This window comes from Zootoca vivipara, chromosome 6, assembly GCF_965207765.1.
Source record: "Zootoca vivipara chromosome 6, rZooViv2.hap1.1, whole genome shotgun sequence".
Taxonomy (NCBI): Eukaryota; Metazoa; Chordata; class Lepidosauria; order Squamata; family Lacertidae; genus Zootoca; species Zootoca vivipara.
In genome coordinates this window covers 50,072,996-50,091,554 of record NC_142589.1, presented here as the reverse complement: position 1 = coordinate 50,091,554, position 18,559 = coordinate 50,072,996, and the positions used below count along the sequence as shown (strand labels likewise).

The 18,559-nt window shown below is 48.9% G+C and overlaps 1 protein-coding gene across 2 annotated transcripts in view; it reads left to right on the top strand.

The window, feature by feature from the left end:
- Positions 1 to 2,424: 2,424 nt before the first annotated feature.
- Positions 2,425 to 18,559, top strand: part of WTIP (WT1 interacting protein) — a 61,456-nt gene continuing 45,321 nt past the window's right edge. For both annotated transcript variants that reach the window (XR_015950557.1, XM_060275903.2), the window contains exon 1: positions 2,425 to 3,932. Coding sequence is in view for 1 of the 2 variants with exons in the window: in XM_060275903.2 (XP_060131886.1) it covers positions 2,813 to 3,932 (1,120 nt within the window). In the remaining variant the exon portion in view is untranslated. The remainder of the gene's footprint in view (positions 3,933 to 18,559) is intronic.

Here is an 18,559-nt window from a genome sequence, read left to right as displayed (position 1 = left end):
GCTAAAACAGTGGGAGACTCCAGATTCCTAAACTGTCTCTGTGTCTTTGACCTTTGATCTTAAGACTGACATTCTAAAGTTGAGTCCTCTTCAATGTCCCCCCCCCTCACTTATATGACCTTGAACCTGAATCTATCCTGACAACAAACAGGCCAGCAGGGTTGGCTGCCTTTGTTCAGATTTGTTAGCTGGCTTGGAACTAGAAACTTTCCTATCTAAGTTATGTACTTCCTATAATAAACAGTTTTGTTATTTTTCTTCAACAAGAGGTTGCAAGTACTCTCTTTAACCAGATCCCCCAACCGCTACCCTCCACATTCTGCCTATCAATTCAATAGGTTTCAGGCAAGTGCTTACTGCCAAGTAAATATGCGTATGATGGAAGAACATTGGACTCAACTGGCAAAAGGACATCTATCTGGGTAGAGGGGGCTGCAAATAGGTTATCTTCTCAGGTGGGTGCCATTGCCATCCAACGAGAACAATGGAAGTGGTTGTGGTGAGTTCTGGCACCTCTTTTTCCAAGGCCTAGTGAAAAAAACAAAAAAGCTCAGTAGAAATAAACCAGGCCCACATTTATCTGGGGAATGAAGCCTTTTAAACTCGGTGGGATGGGCCCTGCCTTAGTCATGCTTAGAGTAGACCCAATGAAGTATTGTAAGCATGACCAAGACACAGGTCAGCCCAGCAAGAACATGCTGCAGCAGGGACCTGGATTGGGTCCAGGGGCTTGTGAGCATGGCCGGGTTCTAAAAGAGGCAGCCCTATGGGCTGCAGCCCCTCTGGCTCAGTTCACACATTCCTGGGACTCCCGAGGGGCTGGTGTGGGAGCATGACAGGACTGTGGGTTTCCCTATGCGAGCATCTGGTTGGCCACTGTGAGACCAGGATCCTTGACCAGGGAGACCCATCCACCTGCTGGGCTCTTCTTACATCTGCAACTCGCAACAGCTGCTGCTTCATGTAGCACATAGTTAAAACGATGGAGCTTTTTCCCACAGGAGACATTGATGGCCACCAACTTGTGTGGTTTTAAAAGAGGATAATACAAAGTCATGGAGGAGAGAGCTATTGATGATTACTAGCTGCAATATAGCTGTGCTCTGTCAGAGGTAGCGCTGCTTCTGAATGCCAGTTGCTGGAGGCCACAGGAGGGGAGAGGGCTCTTGTGCTTGAACGTGTTTGCTAGTTTCCTACTGGGGCATCCAGTTGGCCCCTGTGAGAACAGAATATTGGCCTGATTTAGCAGACTCCTTTTTTTGTTCTAATGAGGTGCTGCTCACAGGAACTGCTAGCTCCACATGGAGGGTGGTTCATGTGCCTGCAGGACGCAGCACACTGTCTTGTGGAGGAATGTGTCCTTGCAGACTGAGCACCAGAAACAGAACTTACATTCTGCCTCCCATACTCAAGGCTTTTTTTCAGCTGGAACTCGCCGGAACTCAGTTCTGGGGGCCCCTCAGCTGGGCACCATGGCCATTGTAAGAGAACAAGAGAGGCATTCATGGTAAGTTCTGGCACCTTTTTCTAGAAAAATAGCACTGTGTACACTCAATGCTTTTATGTGGACCTGGTTCAAGCATTCAGCTGCTACTGATCAAGGGCATACGACTCAGCATAGAGAAAGAAAAGGATGTACATGTGCCTGTGTGAACTGAGGTTGCCATTCTCACAAACGGAGCCTCCCCGTGGGCACTAACTTGTATGGGGCTAATTTGCTGCCATCTAGGTCTGTGTATGCAATGGGAGAGGGATTGCTGGCAGATGCTCAGTGCAGTAAAAAAGGAAACCATGAGACACACCTTCTGAAGAGACTTTTATAGGGAAGGGGACTTTGGTAGGCCAGGCTTGGCCTCGCAGGTCAGCACAAGTGATGGAGGGAATAGCTGGCAGAAGGCAGACCAGTGTGCTTGGAAGCCCCCTCACCACCCCCTCTCTGTGGCTTTGCCATGGGACCTCTTGGCACAGGGTGCACAGTAGGGTGGGGTGGGATAGGCCTTGTAGCATGCAGTGGGGGGGGGCATTCAGTGGGCTCTGGCGAGGCAGCATCCGGGAGCATGGAGGAATGAGTAGTAGGGCCTTTCCCAAGGTGTGAGCGTGCAGCACAAAGAATCTCCCTGCTTTTAAGCGTCCTCCCTCCCTGCTAGAGGAGCGCAGTCACATGAAGGGAATGCGGGGGGGGGGCAGCTCCTCCAGCTCTTGCAGCGGCAGCTCCTCCCGCCCGGCGTCCCCCCCCCCGGGGGCTGACTTGGTTAAAGTCATTGTTTGGCTTCGGCATTAACTACATTCCAGAGGGACGCAGCGCCCCGTCTCCTTCCTCCTCCTCCTCGCATTCCTGCCCCACACAAAGAAGTCCCTCCCTCCCTCGCCGCACAAAGGAGCAGCCCGGCGCTGCCTCGGGCCCTCCCGCCCCGGATCTTGGAGCCCAGCCGGGCGGGGGAGAGCCGAGCCGAGGAGGAGGCCGGCCAGTCAGCCAGCCGGGCAGCCTCGAAGTGCAAATTCCTCCGCCGAGCGCGCCATTGACTGGCCCCAGCAAACTTCGCGCAGGCGGGCGGGGACGCTTCCCCGACAACGCCGCCTCTCCCTCCCTCCCGCCCCCCACCCGCCGGCCTGCCGGCCGCTCTGCCTGCCTGGCGAGCCTCGGTTCGTGGTGAGAGCCTCGGGGCGGGATGCCCCGGAGGTGAATCTCTTGCAGCCGGAGGCAGCGCTTGCGAGGCGGCACCGGGCGTCGGGCCGCGGCGGCTTCTGCTAAACTTTGCCGTCTTGAGCGCGCGAGGGCGGCGGCGGCTCCTCTGCTCCTCCTCCCGCCGGCATGGAGAGGTATGAGGAGGGCTTGGGGAAAGCCAGCAAGCTGATGGCGGAGCTGGCGCTCTACGACGAGGGGCTCGGCCGCCGCAGGAGAGACCACCAGCCGCCGTCGGAGCTGGACGGGCGGCCCAAGAAGCAACTGAACGGCGGCAGCGGCTGCACCACGCTGGGCCCGCCGCCGCCGTACCCGTCGGCAGAGGCTCCTCCGCCGCTGTGCCTCCCGCTGCGCTCCCTCAACGGCGGCGCCGAGGACGGCTCGTGTCCGCGCTCCGAGGTGGCTCTGCCTTGCTACAAGCGCTACTCGGCCGAGGGCTACCCGCGCGGCAAAGGAGGCGGCGGCGGCGCCAGCCCGCGGACCTCGACGTGCTACGGTGGCGGGGGCCCGTTGGCCAGCCCGCGGGGCAGCTTGGTAGCCGGGGCCGTCGAGGCGTCTTCGGTGCTGAGCCCGCGCTCCAGCTACGCCAGCACTGCCAGCGACACGAGCAAGCACTCCAGCCCGCGCGCCAGCCTGACCAGCTCTTCCGACGGCGGCGGGGGTGGCAGCGGGAGCAAGCCGAGCAGCAACCGCACCAGCGGCATCAGCATGGGCTACGACCAGCGGCACATCAGCCCGCGCTCCTCTTTGGCCGGCGCCGTCGAGCTGGAGGTGGCAGCCTCAGTGGCTGGGCGCCACGGATCCGGGCCGGTTACAGCGGCGACCATGGCGTCGGGGGCCATCGCGGCGGCTCTGGCCAGCCCGCGCTCCAGCATCTCCAGCCACAGCTCGCGCAGCTCCCGGGGCTCGATGGGCGCCTACCCGGAGTTCCAGCTGCCGTCGCCGCGGGCCTCGCTCCTGCCCGAGGAGGGCCTTCTGTTGCTGGCTGAGCAGGCGGCGGCGGATGCCTACCCGAGGCTGCACGCCCAGGCGCCGCCGGTCGCCCTCGGGGGCCCCGACGCCGCCGTCTCCTCGCTGTCCTACGGCTCGGCGACCGCCAAAGGCGCGGCGGCCGCCTCTAAGTTCCGGCTCCCCTACCAGGTGACGCCGTCGAGGGAGAGCGGGCCCAGCCAGGTGGAGCGGAGGCTGGAGGCGCTCACGTTGGAGCTGGAGAAGGAGCTGGAGATGCACATGAAAAAGGAGTACTTTGGTGAGTGCCTTTGCGGGACAGGACTGCCGGGGGGGGGGCTCTTATTGCGACGGTGGCATTCAAGAGGAAGCAGGCATGAGGCTCTCCAAAGAGTTACAGCTTTAGGAAATTATTAGGCCATGTTCCTATATGGACCCTGTGTTGCCTGCACAGACTGGCAGCATCTCTTCAGGGTTTCAGGCAGGGAGTCTCTCCCAGCCCTACCTGGGGACTGAACCTGGCGCCTTCTGCTTATTTCTTATCCTTTAACAATCCTGTGAAGTATGTTAGACTGAGAGGCAATGACTGGCCCAAAGTCACCCAAGGGCTTCATGGCTGAGTGGGGATTTGAACCCTGGTTTCCCAGGGCTTAGTATTCCAACGCATTAACTACTACACCACACTGGTAGGCCTAGATGCCTTCTGTCTTTGGTCCATCTAATTCAGTATTTACCCTCCAGGGTTTTCCAGGCAAGGAATTTTTACAAACCACACCTGGAGATCCCAGGACTTGAACCCTGAACCTTCTGCATACAAAGCTGGTGCTCTAAAGTGTGCTCATTTTTTCAATTTGCTTTTGTGCGTGGGGGTGTAAATCCAGCATAGGGTCTTGCTAGACTCATTTGCAATTCACTCAAATCCTCTTCAATTAAAATAATAAGTAGATTCCTCCTGAGGGCAGCTTCTGTCGCGCAATCCCAACCATGTCTAGTCATGGTAATTCTCATTGAGAGCGTGTGGCTGCAAGCATGTTTCTTAATTTCACATTAAATGAATCAGTTTGGGGTCATAGTATCATCAGCTGTGTTTGTTCCCTGCCCCATGGTGCTTACAGTCTAGGCTTTGATGCAGCTGGTGGGGGGAGAGGGAGAAGAGGGGAGGATAGCAGAAGGTGAGAGTAAGCAAATGCAGGCTTAGTGCTTAGAAAATGTTTGGAACCTGTTGCTCCCATTTCTGACTACCCGCATCCTTGTGTGCCTTGTTCTTGCCCAGGCAAATCTTGCAAGGGCTGTAGAAATCCCCCTTTCTTAATTCTTAGGTGCCGGAAGAAATGACTTGCATTCCACTGACTTTCTTCAGGGTTGCTAACTTTATTTACATACCAGTATTTGAAATGTTTCACGTTTGTGTCTTGCTGAACAGAGACTGAAGCTACAATCAGGGGTGCAAATATCTACTTGCATGCTTGTCTTTGGGCAACTAGCAAGCAGATCTTTTGTGAGCTGGATGAGAATTTGTTGTTTCCCCTCCCCTCCCTTTTTTGAGCTGTTGAGGTATAAACATACAAGAGTCACTGATTCTTGTAGGTCTCCAAAGGCTGACAACCGACTTCAAGTAAATAAGCTGAGGGCTAGGAGCACCCATGATTTATTTGCAAGGTTGAGTGATAAGGGATTGATCAAGAGAGGTGCTCCTGTCATCTCTATTGCTTCTGTGGCCAGATGGAGAGGGGATTTGTGTAAAACCACATTTAGTGGATTCAGGGGTGTAGTGGTCATTTCTAAGAAGTGGGAACTCTGCATGACAACCCCTATAGCCACAGCATAAATTATTATTGGTGGTAATGGTAGGGGTAGTAGTAGTAGTATCGTTAAATTTGTTACCTGCCCTTCACCAGTGAGTCCTGGGGCCGGGGTTGCAACAATTTAAAATTCAGAATTAAACGTGCATAAACCATGCTACATTCTCAAGAATAGGGTGGGTCCTGGAAGCACACATTTCAGGTGTCAAAGGTCAGGGGTAAAGAAGTGCATCTTCAGCATTTGCAGAAGGCTATATAGTAAAGGTGCCAGGTGACCTCTGTGGTGAAGGAATTCCACAATCTAGGGGATGCTTCAAAGAATGCCCTCTCCTGGGCCACCCCCAAATTTTTGAGCAGATGGAAGAAATGAACTTGTGACCAACGCAGTGAGGCATTTTGGTTTCAACACCAAACAAAATCTCCCCTCTGCCCGCTGCTTAACTTTCAGAACTCTGCTGAAGAACTCTGGTGGGCTCAGAAGCTTGCTCACTATTATAATCTGGTTGGTCGTATTGAAACTTTTCAAAGTAAAAGTGATGGCTCTTTTGCTTAGCTTAGCTGGTGGTTTTCTTTCTCGCGTGCAAAAAGCTTACTTATGTGCCATGCAGGGGATTGGCAAATGGTGATCTAGGCCAGGGGTCAGCAAACTTTTTCAGCAGGGGGCCGGTCCACTGTCCCTCAGACCTTGTGGGGGGCCGGACTATATTTTGGGGGAAAAAAGAATGAATTCCTATGCCCCACAAATAACCCAGAGATGCATTTTAAATAAAAGGACACATTCTACTCATGTAAAAACATGCTGATTCCTGGACCGTCTGGGGGCCGGATTTAGAAGGCGATTGGGCCGCATCCGGCCCCCGGGCCTTAGTTTGGGGACCCCTGATCTAGGCAATGGTATTGCTGCCCCTGCTGTGAAATTGGTGGCAGCATTTTGTCCCTACCCAATTGCACTGCTGTGTGAGCTGTGCAGGAGCCACTTTTGGCCTCTGCTAAAAGGGGCACGCTGGCTGAAAAGTTGCAGGGCTTCATGCCTGCCTGGTCTGGTTGCCTGTGCCACTGCTGCTCTGCTAAGTGAAGGGTCCCTAACCTGAAGCAAGGTGAGGCTTGGGGCATTTGAGGTGGATTTTGAACTGTAAACTAACTATTGTACACAGTGTATTCTTCATGAGCACCATGAGGGTTTAGGTCCTATACCGAAAGAGGCGTGTCTAAGCCTCTTTGTGAAGTTTTTATATTTTGCTGGGGGGGGGCAGGGAGATTCTTTAACATTCACCTGCATGTACTGTATAGCATTATTTGCAGAAACAGATTTATAGGGTGTACCAGATCTCAGATAAACCCACCGCAGGAAAGAGGCATCCTGGTTCCTAGGAAGAACAGGAGGGCAAATGAAGAGAGAAGCTAAGGATTAGAACAGTGTTTCTCAACCTTTTTTGGGCCAAGGCACACTTGTTTCATGAAAAAAATCACGAGGCACACCACCATTAAAAAAGTTAAAAAATTTAACTCTGTACCGCCCTATATTGACTATATAATTATGACTGTAAGAAACACTTGCCAATTGCTGTGTTGGTTGCAATCTCCTGTAATAAGGCTTCACAAGCCGCTGATTTCTCTGCCAGCACAATCCTTTGCTCAGCAAGTTTCAGGTTGAGCTCATCCAGCCAGCTTCTTTAAGTTTGTCTAAAACCACCCTCCCGTGGTGGTGGCTGTTGAGAGCTGCGCTCGCCCCGCATCGTGACCCGGCCGGCTTCCTTTCCGGCGGGTCAGTGATGTACATTGGCGGCCGCCAGGCACGTGACAATGCAAATCGCCCTTCTCGTCGCTGCACGTCGCGGCACACCAGCCAGCGTCTCACGGCACACTAGTGTGCCGCGGAACAGCGGTTGAGAAAGGCTGGATTAGAAAATGTGACATTAGCAGAGTAGAAAAGTACAGGCAACACACGCGCGCACACACACACACACACACACACACACACCATTTACAGGGGGGGTTACGTCCCAGGTCATTATGCACATTTGCAGAGTGCATGTAAGCCCACCCTGTTCTGCCCTCTTCAGGTGCCGGACATGGCATGTATGGTGATGCATGCATTGAATGCTACAAATTGAGAGTTGCCTGTATACTGCAGGAGAGAAAAGCACATCTTTGGAACCCTAGGGATACCTGAGTGTGGTGCCCAAACGACTCCTCTATCAGTTACAGCTCTGACGTCGCTCACTGGCAGGTGGGAGAAGTCAGCCTAGCTCAACTCACAGAAACTGTTTAGAAGGGTACCCACCCACTTTGCTTCCTAACTTTCCTTCTAGGAGGGCTTAGAGACCTACCTCTCTCTCTTTTTTCATATAACCTCAGAGTCTGCCCCCCTGCTGGCATGGGTCCTGGTGCAATTGCTGGCAGTCCCTCCTCCTCCCAAGCGCTGGAGCATAAGAGATTTGAAGCAGTTTTTCTGCATGTCCTGCAGCTCTTGAATGAAGATTTCATGCCCTGCTGTTCACTTTAACACAGTGCCAAAAGGGCATAATGCAACCTTCCCCAACCTAGTGCCCTCCAGATGTTTTATGATGCATTGATTTAGAGCAGGCACCCCCAACTTCGGCCCTCCAGATGTTTTGGAATACAATTCCCATCTTCCCTGACCACTGGTCCTGTTAGCTAGGGATCATGGGAGTTGTAGGCCAAAACATCTGGAGGGCCGCAGTTTGGGGATGCCTGATTTAGAGCATTTGTATCCCCCTTTTCAGCAAGAAAAAAAGGCTTCCTGGAGCGGCTTATATACAGTCAGTTAAAGCAAGACAGTCGTTGCCTTGAGGCTTACAATTGAAACAGAAAACAACACACAAGGGGAAAGGAACAGGGAGGAAGAGGGGAGGGAATTAAACTCAGGCACCAGTTCTTAAGCAGTTGCTCTTACAGCGACCGCTGGCACAGTTCAAGGGTAGGAGATGCCTGATGAAACAGCTTTCCATCTCCACCACTGAGGCAGTCTGATGGAATGCTCCCTTGGTGATAGCTTTGGACTACAAACTCCTGTCATTCCCAGCCATTAAGGCACATCTGAGGGGAACTGGTAGTCTTTTAATATCTGGAGGGGACCAGAATGAGGAAGGTTAGTCTAAGGTATGGCTGCAAATTCTGTAGGACTCTCTTTCTCTCCCTCTTTCGACGAGGAAAGCAACCAAGCAAGAGAAGACGTCGTGGCCCCCGGGGGCCAGAGGCTAGATTAGCTACTCCATGGCAAGTGATGGGGCTGCCTAGACTTGTGCAACATGAGAAGTCACGCAAGGTCTTTCAGCCAGGAATTGCGTAGATCAGGGCTTGGGTTGGAAGGTTTTTTCACTGCAGAAAGAGAGGTATTTGCACATAGATTGCTTAACATCTGTAAGTATAGGCCTGTCTGCATCTCTTAATTCATTCTTAATTCTCAGTTCATGCGGTGAAATGAGATGTTGCATCTTCTGAGGAAGTCTGCCTCTGAATACCAGCTGTGGAGGGCATCTTGATGTATAGTATAGATGCAGGGAGCAGCTAAACCAAAATTTGGCTTAGTGTGTTGTCCAAACCTGGAATCATGGTTAAGCTCTTTCCTCCTTAACCACGAGCTGTAGTCAAAGTTTGTTCTTGGCTGGGAGCAGCTCTCTGGGAGTATGGCATGCTTTTGTAAAGCAAGACTACCAAGGATTACAGTACTTTAATAAAAAATATTTAAGAACAAAAAACAAACAAAAACTTGCAGAGAGGGTGACAAATGCCTCCATAAGCAAGGAAGTTCTGCCATCTAGTTTGGAAGCTGAGGTTCATCCTCTGCTTTAAAAAATAAGTCCTTTCTAGTTCCCACTCCATTGGAAAAATCTTAATTTTATTCAATCATTCATTCAGCTTATCTCCCTCCCTTCCTTTCAAATGGGCAGTAAAAGATCAACCATTATCCATTTTGGGGCAAGGTGTATGGACTGTTGACACAAGTTCAGGATTTTTGGGGTGATGCCAATTCTGTCGACCCATTTCAGTCTGGCGTCCATTCCAGTTTTGGGACTGAAATGGCTTCAGTTACCTTGATGCCAGGAATGGCTCAGAGGCTGGAGCACTGAACTTCTCAGCGGCTGTCAGAATTGTAGACCACCCTGAGGACCTGAACTGCAAATCTCACCAGACTCTGCTGAGGCAGTCGGCTATAACTTTTTCTGAATTCTCCTGCCGGGGTAAGGTATTACATTGATTTGCTCATAGCAAATGCCTTCCCTTCTCTCCAAGGAACTCAAAAGTTATCCCTCCCAAGTATATCCCTGCAACAATCCTGTGAGGTAGGATAGGCTGAGAGCTAAGGTCACCCAGTGAACTTTGTGACTGACTGGGGAATTGAATGTGGGTCTCCCAAGTTTTAGCTCTAGTTGGTATGCTATTTGCGTTGCTTTCTAAATGTTATTAAATTTGTTTTGGCTGTACTTCTGTGTGGGGCTGACCTTAGAAGATTGTTCTTTGAGGTCACCTGATGGGTTGGTTTCTGAGGAACTGATTGGAAAGCCAGGGCTGCTTTTCTGCTGTGGTCCCTGGTGACAGGACTCATATACAGTGGTGCCTCGCTAGACGAATTTAATTCGTTCCATGGGTCTTTTCTTATAATGAAAAATTTGTCTAGTGAATCCCATAGGAATGCATTGAATTTATTTTTGTAATTTTTTTTGCCCACAGGAACGCATTAATTGAATTTCAATGCATTCCTATGTGAAACCGTGATTCGCTAGACGAATTTTTCATAAAACGAATTCGTCTAGCGAGGCAACCTCCGCTCGAAAAATCCTATCGTTAAGCGGAAATTTCATTAAGCAGGGCATTCGTTAAGCGAGGCACCACTGTATGGAATTCTCCTTTCTGGGAAGTCAAGATGGCACTTCACTCTGTCAGGGATTCCTCAGTGCAAAGATCAGTTGAGAGCAGACAGAATTCCCTGAATGACAGCATCAGTTGGCCCCTTATTTATTTGACTAAATGGCCCATGAAACCTAGAATTCCACCTCGTAGGTGGTAGCGTGTGTCCCTTGTACTTCACAGTGGTACCATTTGAGAGGTAAGCAGCTCTCCTTACCCTTTCCCCCACATCCTTTCTGAGGAGGCAGACTATAGGGAGGTGGATGGAAGCCTAGGGCTCACCAAGGGCCTCCACCTGTTGTCTTGGCTGTGTAGTACTTCAGAATGTAGGTAGGGGGGCTTGTGTGTTGGGAGGGCTGCCCTGCAGGAAAGGAAAACACCTACAAATCCCCCCCCCAAAATTAGCAGGTCAAAGAGAATTATCTCTGACATGCTAGTCTTCCATATGAAAGGATTTTAAATACTATTTGGGGGAGCATTCCATCTTATGGTTCTCTCCCCCCCCCCTTGCTGCCTGAGGTAGTACAGTACAGACACAGGTTTTACAACCTTCACGAGAATTAGGAAATCAAATGTTCCTTCACCTTTTAACAATGGTATAAAATGTAATGGGATTATTAAAAGCAACTTTAATTTTCGTTGTTTCACAAGATGGGTTGCTTTCGTGGTGAACATGGGGGCTGTCAGGGCGTTGTTGTGGCTACTCCCGAGTAAAGACGCTCCAGTCCGTTGTGTCTTTAAAGGTTTTATTGCGCGTACTATTTACAGTGCAGAGATAGCAGAAAACATGACCTCCTAGTCACTCTCAGAACCCGGCAATGGCGCCCGTCGACTTCGGGGCTAGCATAATAACCTGGGCACCCCGAAATGCCACCCCTTCGCCCTGCATTTGGGCGCGTGCCTCAATTTGGGCGCCAGAAGGAGCGGTGCCCCTTCTTCCCCTGGCCGGCTGGGGCAGTGCCTGGGCTCCGACATCTCCCTAAGCCGTCCCTCCTCCACTTGTTGGTCATAGTGGTGCAGGGGCTCTAATGCCCAGTCTGTTCCCCAGAGCGTTGCCAGGGCTCTGATGCCTCGCTGAGCCTTCCCTCCTCCATTCCGCTTTCCCCTGACCCGATGCTAGCGCTGTCGCTGGGCGAAGTGCTGGTCAGGATGATGGTGGGAGGCTCCCTGTAGGGAGTCCCCCTGACAGGTGCCAAACTTCGTTGATGATTAAAATACTCCTCTCTGCCCCCCCCAATATGGGTAATATTTTTTTAAAAAATTGTGATCAGCTGGATAACTCAGTTGGTTAGAGCATGGTGCTGATAATGCCAAGGTTGCAGGTTGAATCCCCGTATGGAGCAGCTGCATATTCCTGCATTGCAGTGGGTTGGACTAGATGATCCTCAGGGTACTCTCCAACTCTACAATTGTGTGATTCTATGACTATTTGACTGGTCAGTTGACCAAAGCCTTTTTAATTGGCCAAATGCCAAGCCCCCCCCCCCCGGTTGCCCGTCACTTCTTCCCCTATATTGCTGCAGTTGAAGGAGCTTGCTTGGTATTCTAGTTTAGGCTGTAACCCACGTTCACATGGGGGCAGTGAGGGCATTCAAGAGCATGCAGTCATTGTTTTTGTGTTTCTAACTCTTCTCAATTGTTTTATATGTAAATTGCCTTGAGATGGTGGTTTAGAAGGCAATAAATGAAATAATAAACATTAACAAACAAGTGTGAAGAAGCCACAGCAGCAACAGCTGGGGTTGATGGCAGCACAGCCATGCTGATGGGAGTTGTAGTCTAAAACCAGAGCACCAGGTTGATAGTGGTTGATTTCTAGAGAGTGCAGGACTTCATGGCAAACTAGTATCTGTGGAAAGTATGCCCTGGAGCTAAGTAGATTGAATGCAATTGTCCCAGGGCAGGGAGAACCTGTTCTCATAATTGCCTCCACCTTAATCAGAATGCTATAGCTTTAAAGCTGCAGTATAAAAGTTTTGGCTTTTCATTAGTTGCATGAAGGACACATGTAGGCTTTCTATACCCATTTGCCCTAGGTGTCTCTAAGTAAAATAGTCAAACATTTCCTTGGATGTATGTGCCAGCAATAAGCAACTGTACTTCCTCCCTTCTTCCTGTCTAGTTCTGAGAAGGCAGGAGGTAAGAAAATGGGAGAGGGGTCTAGTGTTCCTAGTGTTTACTGTAGGGCTCAATCTGTGTCTTGGCTATTTCAGAATGTAGGTGTGGCCTTTCATGATGGAGAGGAGAAACTCTTGCACATGTAAAGATAGCATGTCAGGGATAATGGGTTCTCCTGACATGCTAGTCTTCTAGATTAAAGGGCTTTAAATAGGTATTTGGGGCAACATTCCATTATGTACTTGCAATCAGAAGTGGTACAGCCCAAACTCAGGCTTACTGCTTTCATGAACTAGGAAATTGAATGTTCTTGGTTTGAATGATGGACCACAGGGTGGTTCTGTGGCTTGCAAAGTGTGAACTCTGGGTTAACTCTGAAGAATAACTGGTGCAAAATGGACAATGGGAGAGAGACTCACAGCCACACTCCTTGCCCCAGGTAGATCTTGCTTAGCTGGCCAGAAAACAATGACTCTGGCAGGCTTTTGGTTTCATGGCTGGTAACCCAGAGCAGAGCTTGTCAATCTGTGGGCTGGGCTTTGCTAATTGTCTGTTACTCGCTGGCTGTGTGTATCACAAGAATATATCTTGTCAGACCTGGCATATTGGCTCATCCTCCCTGTAGGTCCATCTCCAGAGATTTCAGAGTTTCCAATTACTGTGTTTTGTGGAAGCCATGCAGCTGATTCTGCAATCAAGCAATATACAAACACTGTTAAATAAGAATTATAAAAGCATTCTGGTAGCATCCTCAGTTTTGTGGGATGCTGCTGGTATTCATTCTGTGTCTGGAAGAGTATCTTGGCACCAGCTATCCTTTCCTTTCCCAAGGGAGGAAATGGATGGGATGGTTTTCATCTTGCTGCTTCGCGTGCCAGTTTTGTGGAGGAAAATGTTGACCTGATGGTGCAAATGATGCTGTTGTCGTGATCTTCCAAAACAAATCGTAGTACTGGAGAGAACGCTCGACAGTTGTGTGTACTAGAGCAAATAAGTGCAGATCCATGGAAGCGTTTACTTAATTATTTTCATTTATTTATTTAGGGCTTTTTGAATACAGCCTTCTATCGCAGGTAACCTTGAAGCAGTTTACATATATTAGTGCAATATGAATCAAATCATAAAACTGCTGACCCAGGGGTGAAAGTAAACCTGTCTTGACCAACCTGCTGTTCCCATCTGCCAGCCAGTACCCTCAGTCAGCCTTACTGGTCTATTTGTTCCAGTTTCATATCAGCCAACACAAGGTTTTGGCTTTGGTTTTTAAGCAAAGGCTGCTTTTGCTGGAGAAAGTTATGTTTTATGGGGATCTGACCTTGGTTGACTTCTCTGCGGTAGCCAGTCCTGAGCAGCAGGACTGTTCTTAGGAACATGAGAATCTGCTGTCTAGGCCCATCTGATCCAAGTACAGTATCCTGTTCTCACAGTGGCCACCCAGATGCCTGTAGGAAACCGGCAAGCAGGACCTGAGCACAAGAAGGCTCGCTCCTCCTGTGGCTTTCTTCCAGCAATGGATTCAGAGCCGTTACTGCCTCTGGATACCCAGCATAGCCATCATGACCAGCAGCCGTTGATAGCACTCTCCTCCATGAATTTATCTAATCCTGTAGAAGCAAATTCCAAAGCTTAACTATGCACTATGTGAAGAGGTGCTTCCTTTTGTCTGTCCTGAGTCTTCCAACATTCAGCTTCATTGGGTATCCACAAATTATAGCATTACGAGAGAGGGAGAAAAACATTTCTCTGTCCACTTTCTTCATGCCATGCCTAATTTTATAAACTACTATGACCTCACCTGTTACTCTCCTTTTCTCTAAATTAAGAAGTCCCCAAACGCTGCAACCTTTCTTCCCTCTGAAGAAAGTCACTGCATCCCCTTAATCATTCTACTTGCTCATTTCTTAACCTTTTCCAACTCTTGAGGTTTGGTATCCAGAACTGCACACAGTAATCCAAATGCTATTGAACTATAAATTTGACATTGGCAGTCCATCCATCCCCCATTCCTTTCCTCATGATCCCTAGCTTGGAGTTTGCCTTATTCACAGCAGCTGCACATTGAGTTTAAAGGTTTAAGGCAGAGTTAACTTATCACATCTTACACTATCCTGTATCTGTATACACATCCAAAAGTTGTCTTATGAGGAATTAGTCTAATAATCCATCTAGATCAGACTCGCCCACTCTGACTGGCAGCACCTCTCTAAAGCCTTGGGGGCTTTCTCATGCTCTGTCTGCTTGTTAATTTAAAATTGAGATGCGGGGGGTTAAACTGGATTATCTGTGTGCAAAGTGTGTGCTCTGCTGCGGAGCTACAGTCTTTTCATCTTAATGTGGTCTGCAAACCTGTTTTAGGGGGCTGTATTGAAGGTAGGTGTCACTATGGACATAGCTGCCAAGTCTCCCGTTTTTCGCGGGAAACCCCCGTATTTTGTTACCGTTTCCTGCTGTTATCCCAAATTGATTATATCCCTAGTTACAGGTAGGAAGCCGTGTTGGTCTGATGTAGTCGAAACAAAAATAAAAAATAAAAATCTTTCCAGTAGCACCTTAGAGACCAACTAAGTTTGTCATAGGTATGAACTTTTGTGTGCATGTACACTTGGTATCTGAAGAAATGTGCATGCACATGAAAGCTCATACCTATGACAAACTTAGTTGGTCTCTAAGGTGCTACTGGAAGGATTTTTATTATTATTATTATTTGATTATATCCCATAAAGCTCCTGCCGGTGGCCATGTCCCAGCTCCCGGCTGTCTGCGCATATCTGGACATGCGTAGAAGCGACTTCTGGTGCCGCGCCACCACTGATCCCAGATTTTTCAATCCGGGAGTTGAAGGGTATGCACTATGGAGAATGCCCTACTGGGTCCATGAGGTGGGCATCTTCAAGCCATGTTAACAAGGCCTCTTATGCAAAGCGGAGGCTGGTCTGGTCTGGAGGAGGCATTCCCATTGATCCTGAGCTCCCAAGCTGCTATCATTACTTTGGTTGAGTTAATTCAATATGCTTTGTTAAATACTGGCTGTTGGCCCTACCTATAGGGGAGGTAATATCCCAGACCTTTCAAGATACAAGACTTGGATCTGTTCCCACTCTCGGTGCTGTCCTCGCACATGAGAGGATATTCATAAAGCAGCCTTCCATCATGGCCAATGGGCAGGGATGGAGAGAGTTTTGATTTCAACATCTGGAGGGCATTGGGTTGGGGAAGGCTGGCCTAAGCAGTAGTGCAGCCCTACAACTCCCTTGGATGTGAGTAGGCTACTTAGAACACCAGGCTGCTCCTGTTACGAGGAATGGCAGGCATGTAGGCTTAGTCATGGCCTGGTGTGCTGAATGCAGGACTGCTGTGCCCTATGGGATTCCTCTGCATGCAAGTGCCATGTCTGTGGTGGACTGGCTCAAACCTACAGTACAATGTGCATGTGGTGTGGTAGATCTGGCTTCTCCTACTGGAGTGCTTTCTTCCTGAGGATTTCTCACTCCATCTTTTTTTTATTTTAAAAAAACTGAATTATATTAGAATTCAGCAAGTACAGTACAGTGGAACCTCGGTTTATGAACACCTTGGTTTATGAATTTTCGGTTTACGAACGCCGCGGACTCATCTGGAACGGATTAATTCACTTTCCATTACTTTCAATGGGAAAGTTTGCTTCAGTTTATGAACGCTTCAGTTTAAGTACTCCACGGACCGTCTGGAACAGATTAATCCACTTTCCATTACTTTCAATGGGAAAAGTTCGCTTCAGTTTATGAATGCTTCAGTTTATGAACAGACTTCCGGAACCAATTGAGTTCATACACTGAGGTACCACTGTAATGGAATTGGCTCTGAGAGCCAGCAAACACTGGGAAAAGATGCTATAACTGGTCGGGACATTAAAAAAAAACCCGCTAAGCCCAGCCCTACCCCAACAGTCATGTGGTTTCATTTAGCAATCAGCCAAAGCTACTGTGTTTTCTTTGTGTCTTGAAATATCCTTTATCTGAAGAATAACATAACTTGGGATGTTTCAAACATTTGGACTGTCTGCAAGGAAACAGGAGGGCATCTCCCAAGAAGATCATCTGACTGTGTCAGGGTTGTTGTTGAGGTGTTTTATTTATTTATTTATTTTGTGTGTGTTTTTGTTTTTGTTTTAAAAAAAACCTAAGTGGTTTGCTTTCCTTGACTTGCCGGAGCCAGGAAACATCTCTGTCTCGTGGGAACAGTGTGAAGCAGAGGAAAATACATGGGGTGTAACCCAGTTGGAACCCTATTCCAGGAAGCAGAACAGCTGTCAAAGGATTTTAGAATGGTTAAATTTATGTTGATCTAATATGAGGAGTCTGCCCTAGGAATCTGGGCTCAAACCCCCACCTTAGCAGAGGAGCCGTGGGGCATGTTTGTCATCAGTAGATGGTAACATGCAGCCTCCCCATAGAATATATGATGATGGGCAGCTGTAAACTAATTGCGGTCTCTGTGCATTGGGTATGCCTTGTGTGGGTGAGTAGCCTGCTTACATATCTGTAGTGTCAAATTTAACCAAGGAGGGGGACAAAGAAAGATTTTTTAAAAAGAAAAAAAAGACAGGAAAAACATGCTACACAGTGTCAGTTAACATTGAGAATACAGTAGTACCTCGGTTTGCATTCGTTCGCCAAAGGCACGCTTCTGCGCATGCACGAAGCACCAATAAGAGTGCTTCTGCACGAGCTGCGCAGATCGCGTCTGCTCATCCGACACTGCAGAACCCGGATGTAAACACTTCCGGGTCTGCAGTGTTTGTAAACAGAGGTGTTCATAAACGGAGGTAGTCGTAAACTGAGGCTCCACTGTATAATAGCCACTTGAAATGATACATGTTAAGGTATAAGCCGGAGTAGGCAACCTCAGGCCCATGGGCCGGATGCGGCCCAATCACCTTCTCAATCTGGCCCACAGATGGTCCGGGAATCAGCATGTTTTTACATGAGTAGAATGTGTCCTTTTATTTAAAATGTATCTCTGGGTTATTTGTGGGACCTGCCTGGTGTTTTTACATGAGTGGAATGTGTGCCTTTATTTAAAATGCATCTCTGGGTTATTTGTGGGGCATAGGAATTCGTTCACTTCCCCCCTCAAAATATAGTCCGGCCCACCACATGGTCTGAGGGACAGTGGACTGGCCCACAGCTGAAAAAGGTTGCTGACCCCTGATATAAGCACTCTGGATTTCCCAAGTATATGCACGTGAAATTAGTGTTTATACATTGAAATGTAGCAAGGTTGGTGAGGTGCTCAGACCATTGGTGGTGGATATTTATCCTCCCCAGGCTTGAAGCACAAGTCTCTTGAAGCATAGGGCTCACAATGTCCACTTTTGCTGTCCTGCTGTTAATTCCCATAGCATAGGAACATAGCTTAAAAGTACACAAACATCTGCAAATATTGAATATTTCACTACAGTACTACAAAGTTGATACAGCCCCCCACACTGCCGCCATCACAGAGCAAGCGTTTTATGATAACTCCTTGAGGGTTAAAGAAGTAGGAACTGACTTTCATCAGCTCTGACTTTCAGAAATCCTGTGAGTTGCTGGATTTGTTCCATTCATTTTCATGACTTTCCAACTGCATTATCAAGTGTCCAGCCTTGTCCAGGCAAGTAGCACAGAAGGAACTTTGACATTGCCCCTAACACAAAACCAGTGGAGGCAGTTCATGCCTTCGCAAAAGAGCCAAGCAGTGTGGGATGAAGTGACATTCTTGCAGTTACAGAATTGAGTACCACTGTATGTGAAATGTACTACCAACTTGGATGGTTGTAAAACAAAATTGGACAAATTCATGCAATGTAAGGCCATCATCAATAGCTGCTACTAGTCAGGACCATAGCTGTCAACTTTCGGATTTGAAAATAAGGGATCAGCAGCCTCACCCGTCCCAGGGACAGTCTACGGTATATCTAACAATCCAGGATAGCAGTGGGAAACGGCGCTGGAATAAGGGAATTTCCAGCAAAAAAAAAGGGAGGGTTGACAGCTATGGCCAGGACAGCTATGCTCTGCTTCCATAGTAATCACAGGCAGTAGTAACACTTCCGAGAGAGTACTAGTTGCTGGAAGTTACAGGAGGGGAGAGGGCTCTCAAAGCCAGGTCCTGC